Raw genomic sequence first — 25473 nt, forward strand, 5'->3', positions numbered from 1 at the left:
CCGTTACAAATCCATTCTGGGCTGTCCTTCCACCCGAGCCTCTGGCTCAGCCAAACCGGCTGGAATGACGATTTGGTTCCCGTCCGGAGGAATGCAGGGCTGGCCGGTTGGACCCTGCAGACGGGAGGCGCAGAGAGAGCCCAGATAATGAAGGGCTGGGAAGAAAACTCAATTTCCTAAAGATGTCAGCTTGTTTGTTCGTTCCCCCTGCTTTATTTCAGTTTTCAATGAGAAGGAAATACTCTGCTGGTAGGAATGGAGACAGAACACAGAAGCAGTGAAAAGCATTCGAGGTGTGTCCTTGGGGGAACCGTTGCCCGGGTGGGTGCAGCTTTTGCTCTCTCCTGCTGTGCGAGGTCTGAGACAGTGCGAGGTCCAATCCGCCAGGAGGACAATTATGTTCACTCAGTCACGTTGGCCCTGATGCGATGACTTCAAAGTCGTGTGGGCGTAACAGCTTATCTTAGAATCCGGGGGATCCAGGTCTTGCAAAGTGCCCGAGGAGCGCAGGGCATGCGAGCAGGAGATGTGGGGAACCAAACCAAGGGCCCTGCCTCCGTGTGTTGACAGAGGCAGGCATGTAGAAGGAACAAAGAGGGCCGGGGACAAATCTGGGGGGTGCAGTGACAGAGCAGGAATGCCAATTACACAAGGGCAGGCGCCTGGGCCGTCTGGTTCGCCACTGTAGCTGGAGCACCTGGCACAAGTCAACAACAAGATCTAGCTGCTGGCAATTGGATCCGGACTCACGGCAATGCCAGGCGGGTCAGAGTGGAAGTGTGCTGACCAGAGGTCTAGGTAGCTGATGTTTCAGCAGTAGGTCGCCCCATCCCTGGCCCAGGGGCACCTTTTGTACAGCCCAGTAGGTTCCCAAGTAATGTTTGTGAAAGAATGACCAGGAAGTGCCTGGCTGAAAGAGGCGAGGTCATCAAAAAAGGAAAGGTTGTGGATGAGTGAGGAGCCCTGGTGGCCGAGGGATTACATATTGGGCTGCTAACCTCAAGGTCAGAAGTTTGAAACCACCAGTTGCTCTGAGGGACAAAGATGAGGTTCTCTGTGCTTTACACGATGGATGAATGGATGGATGGTGATAAGAGTTATATGAGCCCCCAATAAAAAGATTTTTTTTTAAGTCACAGCCTTGGAAACCCACAAGGGCAGTTCTCCTCTGTCCTGGGGTCACTCTAAATTGAAGTCGACTCCACGTCAGTGAGTTTGGATTCTTGGTGCTGAAGAGTCACAGAAACAAACAAGGCACTTCTGAGCCAGAATGTCCTTGGAGACAGGATAATCCACTCCACCCCACCTCAGGCCGTGAAGAAGTAAACAAGAGGGCGATGTGATTCTGTAGGGGCGTCCAGGAAAGGCAGGTGTGAGCCTCCCGAAGTCAATGAGAGCCAAGCTGTGCTGAGAAGTCATGCTCCCTACAGTCTCCTAACAAAGAAGATTTAAGGCAGGTGGGCCCAGCATTTGAGGTGAAAACCCAAGAAAAAAATCCAAGTGAAGACTATTACGTTACCTGGAGATTTGTGACAGCCCAGCCGTGCCACTCAATAGCAGATGACCTTGGCTGTATCACTTGAACCTCCAAGTCTCTGGTTTTCCCCTGACAACTTCCTGCCTACGTCTCACGGTACAGAGTGAAGTGTATTCTCGTGTTTCTCAGGGTCAATGAGAAACTGACCCTGGCCAGTGCTTCTCAAACCTCATTATCATTGCGGCTAATGTCCTGGCTAGCTTCCTAAAGGAAAGAGTCGGCTGTGGTGGGTCTGGGATGGGGACTGCTTCTAACAAGCTGCCCTTGGGCACTGATGCTCCCAGCTCAATATTGCTGTGAGAAATCCGGGTGGAAGGAATACAAATTCCAGTGGGATGAGCATCAGGATGGGCCCTGGCGAAGGGGAGCCCTGCTTGGGAAATAAAGGTTCAGCAACGTCAACTATGGCTCCTCATTGCTAGACGTATTCGGAGATTTTGCTTCTCTGAGGAGGTGAGAGGGAGAGGGAACGGTATACAATGTTTCCCAAACTCATTTGGCTCTGGAACTCCTTTTGTGTAAATCAAAGATTTTATTTTGCGATCTTTGCAGCTTCACCTGCAGTTGTAAGAAATAATAGGGAGGTCATGGGCCCTTTACCAGGAGCCCTGGTGGTATAATGGTTACACGTTTGGCTGCTAATCCCAAGACCAGCAGTTCGAAACCACCAGGCACTCTGAGGGAGAAAGATGGGACTTTCTACTCCTGTAGAGAGTTACAGTCTCAGAAACCCACAGGGGCCATTCTACCCTGTCCTATAGGGTTGCTAGGAGTCGGGATCAACTCGATGGTGAATTTGAGATGGGGCAAAAGTGAGGGAAGGGCGATAGGTTTCAGCACCTCAAACAGAAACTCTGGTGCTCCTTAAGCAGTACCAACCCAGATCCTGGTAATCTCTATTCTACTTATTATCTGCAGGCATTGTGCCTATTCGAAATATCTCCTCTAAGTGGAATCACACAATATTTGTCTTTGTGTGTCTTATTTCACGCAGCGTAATATTTTCAAGGTACAATCATGTCCGAGCATGTATTCCTCATGCCTTATGACGGCTGGACGTGTAACAGTGAAGAGGGGAAGGCTCTTGGTGAGGCAGGCTGATGGCAGTGGCGACCACAAACCTAGCAACAATTATGAGGATGGTGCCGGAGCCGTTGCTGTTCCCTTCTGTTGCGAGGAGTCGGAACCGATCCGACGGGACTGAACTCCAATACACAGCAGGCTTTGGGCTGTCTACTCCTCTGCTGAGGGGCCTTACGGTTGTTGGCCACTGGAAGTGATGCTGCTGTGAACCTTGCAAGCACCGCCGGGCCCCTGTTTGCAGTTCTTTGGAGGACATGCCCAGGAGTAGAACTGCAGGGTCATGTGGGGATTCTTTTTGCCTCTACGCTCTTACGAACACTTGGTCTGTTTTCTTTTCTTTTTTTTATTGAATAGCAATCTTGTGCCCACTCTTTGAATGAACCTGATGAGTTGTTTTCCAGAAGAGCTGTACCATTTTACACTCCCACCAGCAGCGCAGGGCTGCTCCGGGCTCCCTGCCTCCGCGCCGTAGCGCGGGGATAGCCGCGTGGGGCTCCAACTGGCGCTTCACTGGTGGCGACAAACCATCTTTCCATGTGCTTCTTTGCCTTCTGAATAGCATTTCGATGAGATGTCTTCTGGCCAAATTCTAAATGGACGATTTGCTTTCTTACTGTTTTGAGAGCTCTTTGTACATTCTAAGCCATAGGTTCGCACACTTATTTGGCCCACCGCTTTTTTACTCAAAAAAAAAAAAAAAAAAAAAGACTCACCGCTGCCCCCCCGGCAATCAAAACTTTAGTTCTGCAGCCTGTCGTGCAGGATAAAGGGTAGGTATCTGCTCTTGCAGCCCCCGTGGATCATCCAGTGACACACCTTGTCCCCCACTTTGGACTAGACTAGGCCTTTGACAATTATGGGTGTAGGATATGGGCTTTTGTGGAGCAAATGTTTTTTTGTTTTGTTTTTTGGTTTTATAAACCAATTCATGTTCCCTTTTTTTAGAGGGGGGTTTATTGATGGATTCTGCTCTCTGTGTCAAAACCAAGAAGTCTTTGCCACATCTGAGATCCCAAAATTTAATCCTACACGCCCCCCCCAAGATTTTATAGTTTTACAATTTCTATGTAAATCTGTGGCCCATTTTGAGTTAATTTTTGCATACGGTACGAGACTGGGCTTGAGGTGTGCTTTGCCCTTTTGTTTTCTTTTGCATTTTGTCTTTTGAATGTCAGATGGTTCCAGCTCCATCTGTTGGAAAGGTTGTCTTTTCTTTATTGAACTGCGTTCGCACCTGTGGCACACAGTCTGGGAAATCTGTGTGGGCAGATTACTGGATCCGTTGTTCTGCTTCCCGATTTCTCTACATCTCCATCAGTAACACTCTGCCTGGATTTCTGAAGCCATGTAATAAGGCTTGAAATTGGGCAGACTAACCCCACATTATTCTTCCTTTTCAGAAATAGTTTTAAGGATTCCAAGAATACATAGTCAGCATGTATGAGCCTTTGTTATCAGCTCAGTTTTCCACCTCCCCAATAAGGAATTCTTCCAGTGTAGTCTTGAGTATAGTATCTTTGGTAGCTATTGTAAATTATTTAAATTTCAGTATCTGTGTGTTCATTGCGAGTAGTAGAAATACAATTTACTTTGGGATATTTATCTTGTTTCCTGCAAACTTTCTGAACTCATTTGCTATAGCTAAAGAAATCTATATTCTATCTCTATATAGATTTCTTTGATCAATTCCTTGGGATTTTCAACACATACAATAATGTCAACTGAAAATAAGGACAGTTTTGCTTCTTTCTTTCTGATCTGTATGCCTCTGCATGTCTTCTTATCCACTGCACGGGCTAGATGTCCAACATTATACTGCTGAAGAATGGAGGGAGGAGGAAATCGCGCCTGGTTTTGATCTTATGAGAAAGGCATTTAGCCTTTCCCCTTTAGATGTAATCTTAGCTGTGGGCATTTTATTGATGTTCTTAGTTAAGTGAAGCATTTCCTCCTCTACTCTGATTTTTCTGAGAATTTTGATTACAGAGGGTGTTCAATGTCATCAATTGCTCTTTGCCTTGATTGATATGGTTGTGATTTTTCTTCCTTTGCCTATTAATACGCTGCATGACATCAATTGATTTCAAAATATTGAGTTAGTCTTGTAATCCTGAAATAAATTCCAGTTGGCCATGGTACATGATTATTTTAAAATTTAATTTGCCCACATTTTGTTTTTACATTTTTGCATCTTTATTCATGAAAGATATTAGTGTATAGTGTTTTCTTTTATTTTATCCTGTCTTTTGGCTATTTGGAGGTAGCAGGATAAAACAAGTGCTACTTAGAATTGTTTCTCTTCTATTTTTTGAAAGAGATTCTGTAGGATCCATTTATTTCTTCATTAAGCACTTGGTAAAATTTTCCAGTGAAATCCCTGAGCTTGGAGGTTTCTTCTATGGGAATTTTTAAGTTACAAATTCATATTAAGTGATGTTGGTAGCTTTTTTTGTTGTTTGGTTTTGGTTTTGAGAAAACGGTTCCTCTTGCCTAATTTGTCAGATTTGTGCATGGAGGGTTGTTTGTAGTGTTCCTGTGTGTGTTTGTTTGTTTGTTGAGGTCTACAGTGTGTGTCCCCACACTCTCCATTCCTTTCTTAAGGTCGGTCATCTGTGATTCTTCTACCATTTTGTCTGTCTTACTAGAAGTTTGTCAGTTTTAGTGATCTTTTCAAAGACCCAGCTTCTTGCTTCATTTTTCCCCCTGTTCTTTCACGCTTTTCATTTCACTGGTTTGTGCTTTCTTTCATCTTTATCATTCCCCTGGCTTAGCCTGGGTTCTCTAGAGAAGCTAGACCCGAGTTACTTGTACGCACGCATATATAGAAAGAGATTCATATCAAGAAACAGTTCACGTGGTCATAGAAATGGGCAAATCCGTCGGGTTCAAATCTGTAAGTCAGACATAAGCTGGAGGCTGCTCTGACTCGTGTAGCCGCAGAGGCTGTTGCCAAATTTTTCCACAAGCCCACATTCCATGATGTGGCCCTGTGTGTTTAAGAAACTCAGTTCTAGAGCCGCAGAAGCAGTGACGCTCGTTTATGTTTCCCTCGAGAGGGGTTAATACCCAACAAATGCCTTACACAGTTGTGGAGGCGGGTCAGCTCCAAATTGGGAGTCAGCTGTCGGACTGGCGGTTTATCTCGACTCATGGAGTTACACAGGCTAATGATCCCAATATCAGCACGTCAGATGGTTGCAGAGGTGAGTGAATCCAAGGCCAGGTGCAGGCTGCTGCTGACTCCCAGGATTGAGAGGAAATACACAGAATACACAAACACACAAATCCAAAGTAAAAGTTGGCGGATGAGCCATATACAAGATATGGCCCCAGCAAAAAGCAGGCAAGAGTGTTTTTCCACAGTAAGGGAAGTAGGCCGTACTCCTGGGGAGACGTTTCAAAACTAATTGGCTGCTCATTGTACACCTCATTCTGGAGAGGATTACAGTAGGTTCTGTCTCATCACGGGGGCGGGGGGGGGGGTCACTAGGTGATAACTGACAAACCACAGAGTCCTGGCACAGCCAAGTCCTGGCTGAAGTTTACTCATCTTCTTGGATCTGAATGCATGTGTGTGCTAAACTTGCTTCTGGGACCCCAATAACACCCACGTTAACTTTGCTCTTCGTCTTTTGGTTAAAGCTCCACGGGTAGCTGACGCTCTGCTCCTTTCCCCCCAGTCTATTTTCCTTAAATTGTTCAGACTGGATCATTTCTATGCTTCTATCTTCCAGTTCTACATTTTCCTCTGCTAACCTCCGTTCTGTTATTGAGTCTGTTAAACGTTTTTATTTCAGGTCTTGTATTTTCCAGCTCTAGCAGTTCCACGTGGTACTTCTTTACACCTTCAACATGTATGCTCGGGCTTTCTAGTTCTTTGCCGAGACATTTACATCTACGTGCATTTGTTTCGAGCATGTAATTGCTCATTGAAATATTTTATCACTTTAAAATCTTTGTCCGATAACTCTAACGTATCTGTCATCTCGATATTGGCATTTAAAATAAATAAACAACTTTTAAAGCCAATGAGTGACTATCAACGGAATCCTGGACATTTCTGGGTTTATTCTAGGAGACTCTGGGTCTCATTTAATCCTTCTGTTTCAGCTACTAGTTTCTGATTCTACTCTCATAGGTGAAGAGGGGGCGCCACTCTACTGCCAGATGGAGGCATAAGTTCAGGTTCTATACCAGCCGCCAATGACACCCACTGAGGAAAGGCAGGGGGCAGACGTGTTGACTCTCCATGTGACCGCCATTGACAGTCCCCGCCACTCACTGCCATCAAGTCGATTCCAACCCCCAGTGACCCTACAGGACAGAGTAGAACTGTCCTTGTGGAGTGTCAATCCGTGGGGAGCGAAGTGCCTCGTCTTTCTCTTGGGGAATGGCTGGTGGGTTTGAACAGTGGAGCTTGTGGTTAGCAACCCAATGGCACCAGAGTGCCTTCGAAACTACAGTGGGGGCATCTTATTACTGCTGGGAGATGGGGAAAGTCCCGGCTCTCACCAGGCCTTCTCTGACCCCATTCGAGTGAGGAGGAGAAGAGGAACCCAGCTGTTGCCATGTGTGTATGAAAGCCCAGGGCCCCCATCTTCTCTGGAGCCCATTTTTCAAGAGATCACCCAGTGCTGCATTTGCAGAGTATGCTTTGTGGGGTACTCTGCCCTCCAGCAATGTCACTCTCCCTTTCTGTCCATCCCACAAGCACCTGCCTGGAAGGTCATTTTGATAACGTGTGCACAGTTCAGCATGCACAGCGCATGCCTCTCAGTTTGTGAAACTAAGTCAAGAAGACTAAGTTCGGAGGCTTTCAGAAAGGGCTCTTGTTTATTTATTTTTTATTTATATTCTCGAGTGTCGGCGTCCTTAACCAGAGAGAAGTCATGGACTCTGAGGACAGTGGTTATTACAAAGGGCCGCTGGGCTCTGGTGCCCGGAGTCACGTGTTGTGACCAACCAGACGCCATCCTACCATCATACTCTACATGGTCTCTGCCCTAACCCCCCCACATTGTGAACAGGAACATTTTTAAGGAGCAGATGGTAGGGTTGGTTCTGTACAAATTCGTGAGTGAAATTTAAACCTGAAAAACAAAAACTCTGACTGTGACCCTCGAGGAGAAAGAACTGTCCCATAGAGTTCCCAAAGCTTCCAGTCGTTCCAGTGACTGACTGCCGCATCTTCTTTTCAAAAGCATGGCTGGTGGGCTTGAACCGCCAACCATTCCGCTCGCAGCAGAGTTCCCAAAGACTACTACCAGACCCTAACTCACTGCCATGGAGTCGATTCTGACTCATAGCTACCCTGTGGGACAGGGCCGACCTCCCCTCACTGTAACTCTGTACTGAAGTGGACGCCCCATCTGTCTCCCTCGGAACTTCTAGTGGTTTTGAACTCCTGACCTTGGGAGTATCAACCCAACAAGCAACCACTATTCTATCAGGGCTCCTTAACATCTCGATAAAACCCTTTAAAAGTCTCTGTGCCATTGATTCATACGGCCGGTGGCTCATTAAAGCACCTTCAACTTCAGAGGTGCTGACAGTGGCAGTGAAGGCCACGGGGCTGGGCAGCCATCGTTTCTACAGCTTTCCAGTATCCTCCCAGGTTGGAGATCCCTGACCCAGATCCTCCATCCATCAAGCATGGGAGTCAGCAAGGAGCTTGCTGGAAATGCGGTCTTTGCCCTGTCCAGACCCACCACCTGTGTTTTAACAAGACCCCGAGGTGATTGATGTGCACATTAAGTGTGAGAATCGCCTCTGCAAGTTACTGGCTGTGAACTCCCTAAAGGGACTTCCACTCCCTTTACCCCCACACAGACTCTAAGAGGTCACCGTTTATCATCCCTGAGCATCGAAGGAGTTGGGAGGTGAGTGAAGAAACCCTTCCAGGAAGGCCGCGTGCTCTCTTCCGGGAAGAGCAGTGTCTAGCTCTCGTTCATAGCACACGGGGATAGCCTCTCATACATATCACACTGAAACCACCTGCTTTCCCATCTGGGCTTCACTCTCTGCTGCAATTCCGCTCTCCCTGCTGACAGAAATGATTCTTCCCGATGCGGGATAAGCAACAAGAAAGGCGATGGCTGTGGGGCTCACTTAGGAGGCGCCAACAAGTGCATGCACTGTCTGATTTAACCCACACCACAGTTCTGGGAGGCCCACCTGGCTCGAGATCGTGAATGTGGCTGGTCAAGAGCTAGCTCCGGGCATCAAGGCTGGTGGGGGGCAGTGCGAGGGTTCAATTTCAGGCCGATTCTGACTCGGACGGCCTCTGCATGTTTTTCTCCTGAGAGAAGAGATGGAATAGGGTACAACTCAGTGAGTGGCCGTCCATGTTTGTCAAGAAAATATTTCTGCTTCGTCATGATCAGAACATAGTCAGCAGTCAAGGGCACCCCAGAAGGCAGAGGACTGCCCAGAACCGTGTGGCCACTGACCCAGCTGGCTTTATCCTGGGGAGAACGTAGAAGGGCGCCTGATAACTGGAGAGCCTTCCAGGGCTCACTGGACCCCTCCTGTTTGGAAAGGGTGATAGCTGAGGGTTGGCCAACACCTCTGAGGTACTTTTCTTGAAATCTAACTACCCACAATTCCTTTGACCTCTAACAAAGGAGACTATAAAAACTCAAAGAAAGGAGTTTTATTTTCTCAGTCTTAGGTACACGGAGACTCCCCTGTCCTTTCAGGAAGGAGAGCTTCCAGAACCAGGGATCATGGCAGCTTTACAAGAAAAAAAGACCTGCAGCCAGAGGATGGAGGAATTCCGGCACTACTGCTGGAACCCAGACACGGGGCAGATGCTGGGCCGGACTCTGTCTAGGTGGGGTACGTGCTGGGGCCTGGAATGGTGCTGCTGAGGGTGGGCCTGGGGGGTCCGGGGGTGAGGACTAGACAGGGGTCTGCGTGAGATGAGTCCGGTGAGAACTTTGGGACAATGGGAAGGAGAGCGATGGCTACGAATGAAGAGACGTTTGGAGCTTGGATGTGTCCAGAACATACCAGCCCAAAGGCTGTGCTATTGACTCGCTGTGTGACTTCAGGAGACTGACTCTCCTGGTGCCAGGATAGGACATGGGAGAATGACCCCTTGTGGGTTTCCCAGACTGGACCTCTACAGGAATAGAAAGTCTCATCTCTCTACCACATAGAGACCGAGTAGAACTGCCCCTGTGAGTTGCCCAGACTGGAACTCTTTAAAAGAGTAAAACTTCATTTTTCTCCGTTGGAGCCACTGGTGGTTTTGAACTGCTGACCTTATGGTTAGCAGCCCAACACAACACCACTATGCCACCTGGGGGCACTGTAACCCACTAATCTAAAAGATCCATTTCAGCTCCCATGTTCTTGGATTCAAAGAAAATCCTGAGAATCGGTCTCTGCCCCCAAGTTGTCAGCCTTCTGTTTCCAAACTGCTTCACACTGATAATCATCTTGAAACAGACTCTTTAAAGTGTGTGAGTAGGAGGCGGGGTGCTTCTTAGGTCAACCAAATTTGGGACACAAGAATTTAATTAAGCTCAGCTGTTTTATTTCCAGACTCCTCCAAGCTCTTAACATGCTAGTGTGTGCTGGAAGGAATTGGGTGTGAATGTCCCAAACTTAGCCTGGGATCCCCTTTCTGCCAAGGCTTGTTGTGGGATGTCCTTTCGTGGCTAGACCTTGCATCCCATGATTAGGTGTTATGATAGACTTGTGAATGGGATTATTACTGTTGCTATTTTGATTTGGGTTAAGTATGGTTGAGGTGAGAGACCAGAGGTACTTTTTGTTCTTGAAACAAAATAAACAAGCTGTCATCATCTGACGCATGGTGACCCCGGTGGGGAAGTGGTTATGCATCCAACAGCTAAACCACAAGATCAGCGGTTCGAAACCACCAGTCATTCTGCAAGAGAAAAATGAGGCCTTCGACTCCCATAAAGAGATAGTTTCGGAAACTCACAGGGGCCGTTCTACCCAGTTCTCTAGGGTCACCATGAGTTTTGTCATTTAGACTTGCCCAATAAGGACATGATGAGTAAGTGACCCACATGAGACTAGTACTGCCCCTCAGGTTTTTTAAGCTGACATCTTTATGGAGACAGAGGAGCTTCTGGAGGGGTTTGAACTGCCAACCTATTGGTTAATGGCCGAGTGTTCAACCAGGACACCGCCGGCACTCCCTCTCACACGCCTCCTGGCCCCTGCGGTCTGCAGGCCCTGAAGTGCCCGCTGGCAGGCTGGAGTGAGCCAGCACCCGCGCCCTTGCATAGACGAGAAAAGGGGCTTGGGTCCCCTCTCTCCCTGGTTGAGAGCTAAAGCAGACCTGTCTGAAGGTTTGGTGAGAAGGAACAGCAACCAAGAGCCCGACCTGGAGCGCATTCCTGCATGGGATCAGGGGTGCAGAGGTTCCTTATTAAAGTAAGTCTCTAACGAAGAAAAAGTACCTCGGAATCCCACCTCAGCTATATCTAGCCAAAATTACACCAGTAATTAAAAAATAACAATAATTCCTCTTGCAAGACTAACTCAGGACCTAACAGTGGGATGCGGTGTCTGTCGCAATTGGCCTTACAAACAGAACATCCCCCGGACACTCTTTGCCTCGGGTCTGGAAACGTGGGAAGAAGGCGACCCTTCCTTTTCCTGGCTGGGAAGGAGCTCCCCTTTCCAAAGGAGAGATGGTTGAAAGACCATTTCCTTCCCCTTACTGCTAGAGAACCCCTCCAAAGACTCACTGCCGTCCAAGTGAGGCCCACCCATTGTGACCCTATAGGCCAGGTCGAACTGCCCCTTCAGGTTTCCTAGACTGTAACTCTCACGGGAATAGAACACCTCATCTTTCTCTCGAGGGGCGGCTGGTGGTTTTCAAATGCTGACCTTGTGGTTAGAGGCCTGAGTCACCACTTTGACACCAGGGCTCCTGGCAAAGCCCCTAGGTGGTGTGAGTGGTTTGGCCTTGACAACTAACTGTAATGGTCAGCAGTTTAAAGCTACCCAGCGTCACCCAGAAGAAGCCTGACGATCCGCTTCGGTAAAGACTGCAGCTAAGAGAACCCGGTGGGGCAGTCCTCTGTAACACCAGGGCGTACCAGGCGTCAGAACGGATTGGGTTTTCTTGCTCACCTCCAAGAAAATGCAGGTTATCCTGGCCCGGTGCGCTCCTTGGGTCCCCCATCTCTGTCCCCTCCTCCAAGTCCTTGCTGGTCCGTGTGGTCCTGGATGTCCTGGCCAACACTTGGGCAAATGTTGGAAAAGCAGAATGTCAGGGCATGACCTTCTACCCCCCAGAGTCCCCCTCAGACCTGCTGAGGCCAAACCTGCACGTCCCAAGCTGCCCTGGTGTTTCTTGTGCCCGTGCTAGCGTGAGATGCTAACTACCCTGGGGCACCATTCCCATCTGCCCAGTGAGAAAGGGGTGAGAGAGAAAGGAGGCAACTACATCTTTATTTCAGCCAGGCCGGATCAGAGATCTATGGAATTGGGGGCCGGGGGAAGGGGTGGTGAGTGCATTGATTTCATAAAATTTGAAACCTCTGAAAGATTACTTCCTCGAGCACTGGGCGTGGTCCCAACGAGTCTGCAATGTATTGAGAGGGTGTTTATTGCGTGTAAGGAGTCCTGGGGTAGTGCCAACGATCAAGTGTTTGGCTGCTGACTGCAGTTGAAGTCCACACAGAGTCTAGAGAAAAGGCTGGTGATCCACTCCTGGGGGAAAAAACAAAAATCAACCATGAAAAACCAGCTCTACAGTTCTACTCCGTGAGTCAGAATCAACCCCCCAGCAATGACGCTCCTGGGCGTGGGGAGGGGGAGCGTGTGTGCACCCGTCAGCGTGCAAAATGTAAAGGTCAGGATAGCACTGCTGCTAAAGGAACGGTCACGATAGAAATCAGATCTCCCCCCTTCCTGGAAGGATATAACCTACAGGGGGCACACAGAGCACGCGCCTGAATGACTGTGGTGCTGGGTGCTGTCGAGTTGGTTCCGACTCACAGCGACCCTGGGTTCAACAGCACAAAACCCTGCCTCGTCCGGCACCATCTTCACAGCTGTTCTTAGGTTGGAACCCATTGTTGCAGCCCATGTATCCATCCATCTCTTTGCGGGCCAGCCTCTCTTCTGCTGCCCCTCCACCCTACTCAGCATGATCTCCTGATAACACGTCCAACGTCCATGCTCCTTGCCTATGCGAGACATTCCGGCTGTGCTCTTTCCAAGACTGTTTGTTCTTTCGGCAGTCCGTGGTATTGTCAATGTTCTTTGTCAACACGATCGTTCTTCACCGGTCTTCCTATTCAACGTCCAACTTTCACACGCATGTGAGATTTAGAAGACCAAGACTTGGGTCTGATGTACAATAGTCCTCTAAGTAACATTTTGCTTTTCAATACTGTAAAGAGGTCTTGCACCGCAGATTTCCCCGATGGCATACATCGCTTTACCTACAATGTAAATGTAGCTTAGAATATAAACAATAAGAGAAATTGGGTGGGGGGATTCTAGTGACAGGAGGCAGCTGGTAAAACCCCCAGAAAACTTGCTGCACTAAACAGCCCTGAGCCCAGGGCGTCAAAGAGAGACAGCATTCCGGCAGGGAGAAGGAAAGGGTAGGAAAGGCCTTTCTAGGGCTGTGCAGAGACGTTAGGCAGCAATCCCGGGACACAGCAGGTTCCCGTGGTGGGTGGGTCCACCTGGTAAGCGGCCGTGGCTGTGGTGTCTGAGGAAGAAGTGAGGGTCCGGGTTGGCGTCCTGCCCTCACAGAGCTTACACTCCAGCAGGAGTAGAGAGGTAGATAAAGAGACAAATCAGATAGCGGTGATGGTACGGAGTCAGAGAAGAGTAGAGTCTGATAGGGGCCCACTGAGATGGGGCCCTTTCTACAGAGACTAGGGGCAGGCCAGGGAGAGCGTCAGGGACCTGGGAAATGTATTCCTAGGTAGCCCGGCCGAGGGAACGGGCAGACCCTGCAGTGGGACTGTGCGTAGCCCCCTCAGCTTCTTCACAGAATTGCTCCTCTTCCCTCTGGCTGCTTCCACGAAGCCACAAGTTTTGGAAACGTGAAACTATAGTGAGTCCACAGCCAGCTTAATACAGGAACATCACAATCTAGCTGATAAACGCATTCCTGAGCATAGAAACCCAGCTTTCACATCAAGAACACAGACTCCCAGACAGGGGGAGGAAGGACAGGGACGGGACATGTTGTCCCTGGAATTTTCTACAGAGACAGGATTTGCAGTCAGGATTGACTGATGAGTGACCCTGATAAGATATCATCCCAACTTTTGTGGCCAGTCAGAGAGACACGCCGAGGCGACCCAGCTCGTCAGGAGCCAGGGGAGGAGGGCCATATCCCTGGAACGTGGCATTTCTAATCATTAGTCCCTGCCACAGGGCTCCCCACTCACCCTCACGCCTCACTGCCCTTTCCTGAGGCTTAGGGTCACTGGAGAGTGAATCAGGACAAGGAGTCCACACCCAGGCCGCGCGGCGAGAAAAGAACGGGCCGACGTCAGCACAGACGACTCCAGAGAGACCAACGCCGCAACAAACGTGGAAAGGCATCCCCTTCCTGCTGTTCTGTTCCTGGAGAACATCTGCATGAGTCAGGGCAAATTCATTTACAGACGAGAAAGCTAACGGAGGATAACCACCCACCCAGCTAGATAATGTGGGTCCAGGAGTCACACATCACAAAGATCCTTCTCTTTCCCTGTGGTTTCTATTTGGCTCAGGCTCTACAAGGAGAAAACAACATGTTGGCATGTATTAGGATCAAACAAAAGGGAGCCTCCTCCACATTTACCCGATGGTTGTCAGCCTACCAGAGAACATGTCTTTCCTTGACGAGAGCGTTAAAGCTTAACACGCGTCTCGACTCCCCTCCTTCTCTTGCTTATCTTCGTACTTGAAACAAGGTGAGCTGTGTGCCTCAAGGCTGGATGCCCCTCTCAGTGCAAAGGACTCCAACCAAACAAAACACTAAACTCACTGCCATAAAACCGATTCTGATTCACCGCAACTCTATGGAGAGAATAGAACTGTGCTTATGCGTTGGGCTGAGGTCCACATGGTTGGCAGTTCAAAACCACCAGCAGCTCCAAGGGCGACAGCCTGGGCTTTCTACCCCCATACACGCTTTACAGTCCCAGAAACCCACAGGGGGTCGCTCTGAGTCAGCACTGACTCCGCGGCAGTGAGCTTGGTTTGGGTTTGATAGGGGTTTCTGATACTGCAGCTCTTGATACAGATAGAAATCCCTGTCTTTCCACCCGCAGTAACTTGGGATTTCCTCGTTTTGCAGCCCAAGGCATAACCGCTACACCAGACTTACTGCCTACTGTCCGTTTTGACTCAGCGTGCGCTGTGGGCCGAGGGGAACTGCCCCTGTGGGTTTTCAAGGCTGTAAGTCTTTACGGAAGTAGAAAGCCTCATCTTTCTCCCTCAGAGCAGCCGGGGAATTTGAACTGCTGATCTTATGGTTAGCAGCCCAATGGGTCACCCATTATACTATCAGGGCTCCTTCAAGGGTGGTGAGGAATTCCTGATGGTGTCTGTTGTTTAAATGGTTTCCAGGAAAACAGAGGATGTAGCTGGCTCACTAGCCCTGATTGATGTCTATGCTAGAGAACCCTTGGATTATTCCCCAGTGCCTCAGTGCATTGATTGTTGGGCTGCTAATCACGAGGTCAGTGGTTCGGGCCCACCAGACACTCCACAGGAGAAAGATGAGGCTGTCTGCTCCCAGAAAGACTTCCAGCCTCAGAAACTCTGTATAGGGCAGGGCAGCCGTGAATTGGAATTAACTGCATGACAGTGCCTGGGGTTTCACCATATGTGAAGTTATTTATTTTTCAGGGAAGTGGTAAAGAGACAAAACCCAGGAAGTTCTGCAAACACAAAAGCTGCGCACTGTGGGCTCTGAGCTCACAGATCCCTAGTTCCATCCTGGCTCTGCCACTTACGAGCTGTGACCTTTGGCAGGGAATCTATCTGACCTCTCTGACCTCCGTTTCCTTCCCTAAACAAAGTGACGATAACACATACTCCCACCCCTGAGAGTTGAGACCGCATAGCTAATGACTGTGAAGTTCCTGACACCCAGTAAGTCTCATTTAGTTACTAATATCGTTGTGGGCACAGTTACTAATGTAACCAAGTATAGCTAAGATGACACGTTGGTAAATGGTTGGATGAACAATCACCAAAGGACAAATATATGAGACCACTGTTATAAGGGGTCCCTGGGGATGTAGTGGGTTACATGTTGGGCAGTTAACTGAAAGGTTGAGAGTTCAAAACCACCGGCTGACCCAAGAAAGACAAGGCTTTCTACTCCCGTAAGAGCTACACTCTAGGAACCTACAGGGGCAGTTCATGGCAACCCTGTGGGTCGCGATGAGTCAGCACTGACTAGATGGCAGTGAGTTTGGTTTTTTTAGGGTTTGGTTCTAAGGAAGGGTAAAAAACAAAACAAAACCAAGAAGATAAGGACTTTCAGACCAACTTTGGAACAGACTTGGAGACTGAGATGCGGGAGGGGAAGGGATGGAAGGTAATGGAATGGGCTAAACCGTTGACAAGTGTTGACTTGAGTGACTTGGAAGAGAGTGGTCCAAACAAGGGAGAGAGAAGCCAGGGGTGAGGGGTTGGCCGGGTAATTTAAAATTTTGAATTCAAAGTCGATAATCTGAAATACAACCCCTCACCTAATGTATGATTAAAAACTTGCTATTTAGAAAATGCTGGTGGAAGGGAAAGGAGCCGGCCCCAAGGAGTCCCATATTTCACGGCTCCCATTCATGTGACATATCCAGGGCAGGCACGTCCACAGAGAGAGAAGACTATTGGTTGCATGGGACAGGGGGTGGAGGTGTGGGCTGGTGGCTCTGTAAGGGGTTTCCTTTTGGGAGGACTGCAATTTTCTGACACAAGACTGTGGTGACGGTTACCCAGCCTTGGGGATGTACTGTACACCGCTGACGTGTGCACTCTAGAAAGGTAAACTATGTTACCTGGTTTTCAGTGGCTTCTAATGGAACTGTGTTCCCTTCTTTGCAGTGTGGATCAGCCTCTACTACGTGGCTTTCTACGTGGTGATGACTGGCCTCTTCGCACTCTCCATTTACACGTTAATGTGGACAGTCGACCCCTACACACCAGACTACCAGGATCAATTAAAATCGCCAGGTAAGCAAGCTGTATGACTGCCCGGCATGGCCCGGTATGCAGGATGCCCGAGCTCCGGACACTGCCCCACAGCAGAGCTGCAACCTAAGTAAACCCTCAGTCCAGAACACAGCCAGATGTGAAATCCTTTCTCCCCGGGGGAAGCCCAGCCACCTGACCCTTGGCGGGGCCCACAGAGCCCACGCTGGGGAGCCATAAGAGGGTCCTCTGTGCCCTGCCGACCGTGGAGCCTGAAGGTGCCCTCTTGGCTGCCTAGCTGGCTTTTGCAACACACACCAAGTGCCTAGATGGCCTCTCTGTTTCAGAGGGCCCCAAATTATAAAGGCTTTCGTTTTAATGATGAAAACAGAAAGTTTTTTGTTCCAGAGAAGAAAGGCGGGAGAGTAAGCATACTCCCTTACTTGATATGCTCATATATGCACATGGACAATTTCTGGGAGGACAGACAAGCAGCTGTTACCCACAGCCCAGTCAGCCCAGCAACGGCATCAAGGATGAGGAGAGTGAGCTTTGGTTTCCATCTACCAATCTCTTCACTCTTGGAGGATGCTGCATCGCACATTAAAACCCAAAATGCGAAAGGTTCTTCATCCACGGCCCTGGACAGCGACAAAGAACCAAAGGGAGAGGAAGGCTGAGCCCAAGGTTCCAGAGGGTAGATGGAGCAGACACGCTCTCCTCGCTCACCAGGCACCGAGCCGATCGCAAGTAATTCGTGACCACGCTTCAGAATGTTCTGGAAGATCGCAGCTCACAGGATCGGATTGAAAGAAGGCAAGAGGAACGAAGAAACCAGACAAGAGTGGAACAAGCATCCCCCGCCCCCAGAGATGTCCACGTTTGTAAAATCCGTGTTTCCCAGGGATCCCTGAGAAGGCCCACGAGAGAGTGCAGACGCAGAGGCCAGTGTTCGAGTCAACACCAAGACAGCTTCCAGTGTTCGAGTCAACACCAAGACTGGAGGATGGGGCTGAGGGGAGGGGCAGAGAGCTTGGCGTGATGTTAGCCCTCCACCTTGAGGACTTAGGTGCACCTGAGCCAAGCCATGGCGTTTTCCATGTCTCATACGCTTGAGAAAGTTGGACATTGAATAAGGAAGTCTGAAGAATTGACGCCCTCAAATTACAGCACTGGCAAAGATTAGAGGTACTGTGGACTGCCAGAAGGACCAACAAACCTGTCTTGTGAGAAGTCCAGTCAGGATTGACCCACTGTGTGGAATGCATATATGTGCACATTCAGGAGCCTGAGTGGCACAGTGGTTACTCATTGGGCTGCTGTGAGGTCAGTAGTTCTAAACCACCAGCCTCTCCAAGGGAGTGACACGAGACTTTCTGCTCCTATAGAGTTACAGCCTGGGTAACTTACAGGGGCATTTCTACCCTGCTGCTATGTCCGCATCAACTTGATGGCAGTGCATTTGGGTTTTGCTTATATGCACATATATGAGACACACATGCTCATTTCTACATCTTCCTGTTTACAGAAGCAAACATTTTCAACAGATGCACATGAACTACTGAGAGTGGGGAGGGGGGCGGCTTTGAACTCCGGCACTCTGGATTTTTTAAATTGCCAAAGAATAGGTTGCCCAACACCCAAGCTGGGCACTGCACTTCCCAAAGTGTGTGTGAAAACACAATTAGAAAACACTGTTAGATTCTGGATTACTCAGTGTTGACAGCCACTCGCTCATGGCCATGGACTTTCTGAGACTATAACTTTCTTCTTCTTTTTAAAAAGTAGTTTTCTTGATATCATATTCACATATCAAACACTCCCATAGTTAAATCGCGTTTTAAAAGAGTGGACTGTAGTTCTTAATGGGTGTAGGAAGCCTGGTCTTTCTCCCACCGCTTACAGCAGTGATTGCCCCCACCCCAAAAAAAGGGGGGGGGCAACCACAGCTGAAGTGGCTGCTTCCTGAGGCGAAGCCCAGAAGAGAAGGTCTGGCAGCCGCAGCCACTCTGCCTAACGCAGCCTTCCCAGCCAGAGCGCGCCTCTGCCCGGTGAGAGCTCTGTGCCCAGGCAGCTCAGAGGCCACTGCGGGGAGATGAGTCGGAGACCCCGTGCTCCCTCCCGTAAATGACATATCAATTCAGGATTTTCTCGCAGCCAGAGTCCCACTCGTCACCAGATGTGGAAAGCTTCAGGGACTTTTAAATCTTTAGGGATGCATACAGTCAACGCACTGGCCAAAAACCCAAAGGTTGGAGGTTAGAAAGGCGGGGTGATGCACGTGTGAGCAACCAGCCATGCGGACAGCCCTGTGGAGCACTGGTCTATGCTGACACAGGCCAGCTCAGCAGGAGTCTTAGACTGGTTGGCTGTGCTTGGTTGTTGGCTGTGCTTGGTTGTCAATTCCGTGAGGAGCTTTGCTTTCAACCCTGTGTGTTGCTTCCCTTTCACTGTTCTAAATACACCGAGGGAGGAAGTCTGCTTTGCAGGGTGCCGGGCATGGGAGGCGTTTCCTTCCTCCGATCCTGAAGAGCTTTACCAGACTTACGTCCCGGCTTCTGAGGACACTCAGGATGACATAACTTTGACGCACACCATCGGAAAGTGTGGTGTGCACACCTGTACAGGTGGGGCAGCTAGCTCTGCATGTACCCGTCAATGCCGGACGTAGCCAGCTGCTGGGATAGGCGTACGTAAAAAGCAGAAACTGCTAGTGTACTCTCTCCCCAGGGGTCACCTTAAGGCCAGATGTTTATGGAGAGAAAGGCCTGGAAATTTTCTACAATGTTTCTAATAATAGAACCTGGACGGACCTAACATACACTCTTCACAAGTTCCTGGCAGGTAAGGTTCTTGTTTAAGACTTCATGTAGCTTTGTTCCCCTCCTCTAAATTACACGCCACGCAAAAGATGCTCAAGTCCATGGCAACACTTTTGTCCAGCCTCAAGTTGGTCTACCAAGACCTGGTGGTGTAGTTGTTACTCACTGGGCTGCTTAACACACGGTCAGCAGTTTGAAACCACCAGCCGCTCCGTGGGAGAAAGATGGGTAGGGGGGGGTTTCTCTTCCCGCAGAGTTATGGTGTCAGAAACTCACAGCGGCAGTTCGATCCTGTCCTCTTGTCGGCATCAACTCAATGGTGGTGTTTGGTTTGGGTGAGACTTCTATTAGCCACGGTGTTGTAGAGGGGGCAGGCAAGGGGGCGGGCAGCAGACTCACTGAGTCTTTCTTTGCACCTTTGTGACCGGGGCAGCCTACTCGCCAGCAGTCCAGGAGGCCAACAGAAACTGCTCTATGGAGGAATACTACTTCCAGGAAAATTTTGAGGCTCCTAACCACACCAAGCACTCCTGCAAGTTCACGGCTGATATGCTGCAAAACTGCTCGGGTCTGACGGAACCGTACTTTGGGTTTCAAGAAGGAAAGCCGTGCTTCATTATTAAAATGAACAGGGTGAGTGACGCGCATTTTCAGACCAGGGTATCCACGGTGAAAACTTGCAGAGGCAGACACAGAAATAGTGGGGAGCCCCATGACGTTAAACTGCCCCACAGCAAAACAGGACCTTACCCAGGTCTCTAACGAGTGCACAGCGAGTTCCAGCCCCCCCCATACCTGCTCTGAACTATTATACACTGGCTCAACATGTCGTTAGCTCATAAACTCACCCTCTCTGGAATATACATTGAAAGCCATCCCTTCACAGAAGAGCCGGGTAGCATAGGGGTGATGCATGGGGCTGCTAAGGGCAGGGCCAGCAGTTTGAAACCACCAGCTGCCCACGGGAGAAAGAGGATTTCTTCTCCATCCAGAATTGCACCCTCGGGAACCCACCGGGTTGTCCCGTCACTACGAGTCAGGATCAGTTTGGTGACAGTGAGTCTGAGAGTTGATTCAGACACCGTGTTTACGCAGCAGTTGCTGGCATGTGGATGTCGCCAGGCAGAATGCAGCATCGTTTAAGGATGGACCCCACATTCAGGGTGCAAAGGAGAAAGTGATACACTCCTTAGTACAAGGCAGCAAGTCAGTACAGGGAGGCATTAACCACCCTTTGAGGGGAAGCAGATTTGGCAATCGGCTAGTAGGTAGGTTCCCAAACTTATTTGGCCCACCGTTATGGGGGGGGGGGGATCACTTACCCTGCCCACCCCTCTGCCAGCGACTAAAACCTTTTATACGAAAGCCCATCCGCCCTCCAGGATGAGGTTCAGGTATCTGCCTGTCCTAGCTCCTCACAGGAGGGTGGTAGCACCGACTTTTGGAAACACCGATTTAATGCCGTCCGAGGCAGATGATGGGTTCATTTACCCATCTGCTGTTTACCAAGCCCTTCAGGGCCAGGCACTGGACTGCTGGGGTGTCAGCAGTGCCCAAGACAGAGCCGGCCCTCCCATGGCCATACATGCACAGAGAGAAAGGCCGAGGGTCACCCTAATGTAGTCGTGGGGCGCAGGCACCAGGTGGTCTCCATTTACAAGTGCAGTCCTCCATTTACCCCCGGGCTCAGACATCAGGTTCCCTCATGTACAGCTGGCATTTCATCAGTGCTGACGGATGTCTGACCTTGGACAATCTACGTACGGACAGCCAGTCACTGTGAACCCTGGACAGCACATCACAAACCCTATGCAGACCGAGGTCCATGCTGGCACACGTGGGCCACCGTGAGTCGGAGGTGGCTTGACAGTGGGCACCAACACCCATGGAACACACATGAGGGCCCCACCCGCTCCCAGAGGGAGTCGGCTGCTGGAGGAAGTCCAAGAACAATTTCTGGGAAAGACAGACCCCGCATTGCGCCCTTGACATGAGTCAGTGGAAACATGGGTTGGGGTTTCAGGTGGGAGGGCGAGTGAGGCCTGGGTTTGGAAAAGCACAAGGCACACCGACAAGGCCGCAGACGGCGGATTGGTAAAAGGTCAGCGTAAGGACTGTTTTCTCCAGCTCATGAGGCTGGAAGACTTCTCAGGAAAGCAAGGGCACTGATTGGTGTCTAAAGGGGCCCTGGTGGCGCAGTGGGCTCTGACTGACCTGCTGACCACAAGGTCAGGGGTTCAATCCCACCAACCAGCCTGCAGAAAAGACTAAGCTTTCTACTCCCATGAAGATGAAAAATTTCAGAAACCCCAGGGGAGAGAGAGATCTGGCCCATCCCATAGGGTGGCTATCAGCTGGCATGGTTCAATCGCAGTGAGAGTGGCTCTTTGCAGCTTCATTACTGACCAGACAAAAGGCTGTCCTGGGGAATACCACACGGTAAGGGCCGGGCAGGCCCAGGCTTCTGGGCAGAGCAGCAGGTGGGGTGGGGTGGGGGTGGGGTGGGGTCGGGGTGGGGGTGAGCCAGGGCAAAGAACTCGAGGGGCTCTTTCATCTTAAGATGGAACCACCAGTCAGCCCAAAAGTGTTTTCAGTCCCCAACTGGAAAAAACAACAAACAAAAGCAACCTCCGTAAACTAGACCCACCCCGAGGCGCCAGTAGGGAGAGAAGGTTGGGCTTCCGTCCCCTTCATAGACAGGGAGCACCGCACGCCCTGCCACAGCGGTCAGGGGCCTTGATGCACGTGACTGCCCACGCTTCTCCCTTCCGCTAGATCGTCAGGTTTCTCCCCGGCAACAGCACTGCTCCGCCCAAAGTGGACTGCGCATTCCTAGTGAGTATCTCTCTGTCCTGCCTGGACAATTAGGGTTTAGAATAAGCGGGAGGAGGCAGGGAGGGTGTGTGTGTGTGTGTGTGTGTGTGGCGGGGAGGGGTGTGTGTGTGTGTGTGTGTGTCACTCTGGCCTCAGCTGTTGCAGAATAGGCATGGCGGGAATGGCGTTTTGTTTATAGAGTTAATACTATAAAAATTTACGGGACATACTACCAGTTTTCTCCCAGATCTTAACTTCTTGGCTCTACAAAGTCTGTTGCACCAACTGCACGTTCCCTTGTCTTATTAAAAAAGAAAAAGTTGTGTCCTTCCAAAAATCATTTAACTTCTCTGAGTCTGAGGTTCTTTATCGTGACACATGAATAAAAGCATTGGATTTCCTTAGAGAGAGAAAAAAGTGTGATTATGGGGATCAAAATCCAGTGTGAAGTAAGCATGTCATTCTTGTTTAGCTTCAAAGAGCCTGGGGCTGTTTATAAGTCACACAGCTGAGCAAGCGCGGTGGGGATTTGGGGAAGAGGCTACTTCTACTACATACTTTTGTTTTGTACTATTTATTTGCAAAACGACGTCCAGGTTTCCAACAGCCCCAGTTGCTAAACAGTTCTCTGAAAATGCGCTTCAACCTGGGGTCTATTCCCGGTGTTTTCCAAACTGGTTTTCAAAGCACAGCGTTATAAACTAGATTTAAACTTGCCTGCACAGTGTTTCCTATAGCTCCTTTAGACCCTGGTTATCAGACACCCAAGGTTCAGTTGCTATTACCTACTGTAAACTGACAACGTAATGGTTGGGTCATACAAAGAAACATCAGCTCTCTTTACAGCCGCATCACCTGTGGTGAAAGTTCCTTGAGGGGTCCTGCTGGCTTAGACAGTTGCCCCTTGGGCTGCTGCTGCACGGTCAGTGGTTCAAATCCACCAGCTGCTCTGCGGGAAGATGACGAGGCTTTTGCTTCCAAACAAGATTGACAGCTTTGGAAACCCCAGTGAGCAGTTCGAGTCTGTCTGAGAGGGTTGCTGAGTCCGAACGGGCTTGATGGCAGGGAGTTCGGTTTGCTGTTTGGGTTTCAGCTCAACAGTTGCTTTGCAAATATGGATCCTGAAAGGAGACAGATCTCAGGAAAACACCTTTATTGAAGCCAAGAGTCACGCAAATGTCTAAACCAGCTCTGGCAACCCAGTCCACACGTGGCTTTAGCCACCCTCGTTTGCATGTGTAGACAAGCAAGCAAATGCTTGCCTTTATTACATATGTGAGGGGTTCCAGAAGTTTGTTGGGCAGGACAGGGGGGTGGAATCCCATTATTTTTCAATTCCATTTTCCCCCACGATTTTTTTAAGCCCTTCTGTATCCATACTGAATTCTCTACTTATCTCTTCTTTCATCCCGCATCGGCTTCTCCTCCCCTAGGAGGACCACAAGGACATCCCACCCCTGGAGGTGGCCTACTACCCACCCAACGGCACCTTCAGCCTGCACTACTTCCCGTACTATGGCAAGAAAGCTCAGGTATGACCGCTTTGCTTTCCCTGGACCAATGCCACCATCCTCACCGAATCAGCTCAAATTTAACAAGGCTTAACAAAGAGGAGACCTGGTGGTACAGTGGTTGAGTTGATTTCCAGCCACAAGGCCAGCTTTAGAAGCCACCAGCGGCTCGGAGGGAGCAAGGTGAAGTGTTCTCCACCTTTTATTGTCTTGGAAACCTACAGGGGCAGTTCTACCCTGTCCTGTAGGGTCGCTGAGCCTGAACTGACTCGATGGCAGTGAACTTGAGTTTTTTTTTTTAAGCAGTAAATGTTCTTATTTCTAAAAGGAAGTAAAAGGCATTTAGTGTCCATTCTCAATCACTCAATGCCCCAGTGTCCCCTACCACACAACTACCTGAAAACACATTCCTCTTATGAAAGAAAAACCTAGTATTATTTTATTTTACTGAGAGCCTCCCAGATTCTGTGAGACAACTGCCTCTCCATCTTAAAGCAGGTCTTCCACTAATGACTGTTCCTCTTGGTTTTTGCCCCCTATCAGTCATCAAATGCATTGTACTTTCATGGGCAATTGTAATGATCTGTTCCCTCCAGGCCAATTTTCTCTAAATGGGAACTCTAATCTTAACAACACCTAAAACCTAGGTTCCCAAACTTGGCTGATGATTGGAATCACCTGGGGATCTGGTGACACAATAGACCCTGGGCGCCCCCCTAGAGCAGCTGTTCTCCACCTGTGGGTCGTGACCCTGGGGGGGGGGTGTCTCAAACGACCTTTTCACAGGGGTCGCCCAATTCATAACTAGCAAAATGATAGTGATAAAGTAGCAACGAAAATAATGTTACGGTCAGGGGGGTCACCACAACATGAGGAACTGTATGAAAGGGTCGTGGCATGAGGAAGGTTGAGAACCACTGGGCCAGAGGTTCTGATTCATTAGGCTGCAAATGGAGCCCAGGAGTCTAGAGTACGCATTGAAGTGGATGCCATTTACTATGTAGCGAAGGTGACTTGAAGGTGAATTGTAATGGTCATCCTATAGGCCTTTTCCGGCTCCTGCTACCAATTTAATTAGCTATTGATACCTCCCTTGTTTAAAAAAAAATCCCTGGTGACACAATGCTTGGGTACAAGGCTGCTAACCGAAAGGCTGGCGGTTCAAATCCACAGGAGACAAGACCTGGCGATCCGCCTGCTCCCTCTGAAAGCTTGCAGCCTAGAACACACTGGCGCAGTTCTCTGCATACAGGGTCCCTGGGGGAACTGACGGCCGCACACCCAACCCCGTGTCCATGTTTTCTCCCCTTGAACGTCAAGAAATGTTTCATACAGCCAAGCTTTATGTCCTTCTATTTCAGCCTCAATACAGGAACCCTTTGGTCGCAGCCAAATTCCTCAACATCCCCAAGAATACCGAAGTTATCATCGTGTGCAAAATCCTTGCGGAACATGTTACCTTCGACAACCCCCATGACCCGTATGAAGGAAAGGTGGAGTTCAAGCTTAAGATTGAGAAGTAAACAAGAGCGGGTCTCCCATCAGGCAGGCGAAGGGTCGTAAC

The 25473-nt window shown here is 49.5% G+C and overlaps 1 protein-coding gene across 1 annotated transcript; it reads left to right on the forward strand.

The window, feature by feature from the left end:
• The first annotated feature begins 9345 nt into the window (after positions 1-9345).
• ATP4B (ATPase H+/K+ transporting subunit beta) lies at positions 9346-25432 on the forward strand. Its single transcript, XM_075562586.1, has 7 exons — positions 9346-9457; positions 16676-16804; positions 19493-19606; positions 20018-20217; positions 22360-22419; positions 23844-23930; positions 25271-25432. Exons 1-7 carry the CDS (start codon positions 9346-9348, stop codon positions 25430-25432), a joined length of 864 nt encoding a protein of 287 aa, XP_075418701.1.
• The last annotated feature ends 41 nt before the right edge of the window (positions 25433-25473 follow it).

Source organism: Tenrec ecaudatus, chromosome 11, assembly GCF_050624435.1.
Source record: "Tenrec ecaudatus isolate mTenEca1 chromosome 11, mTenEca1.hap1, whole genome shotgun sequence".
NCBI classification, from domain to species: domain Eukaryota; kingdom Metazoa; phylum Chordata; class Mammalia; order Afrosoricida; family Tenrecidae; genus Tenrec; species Tenrec ecaudatus.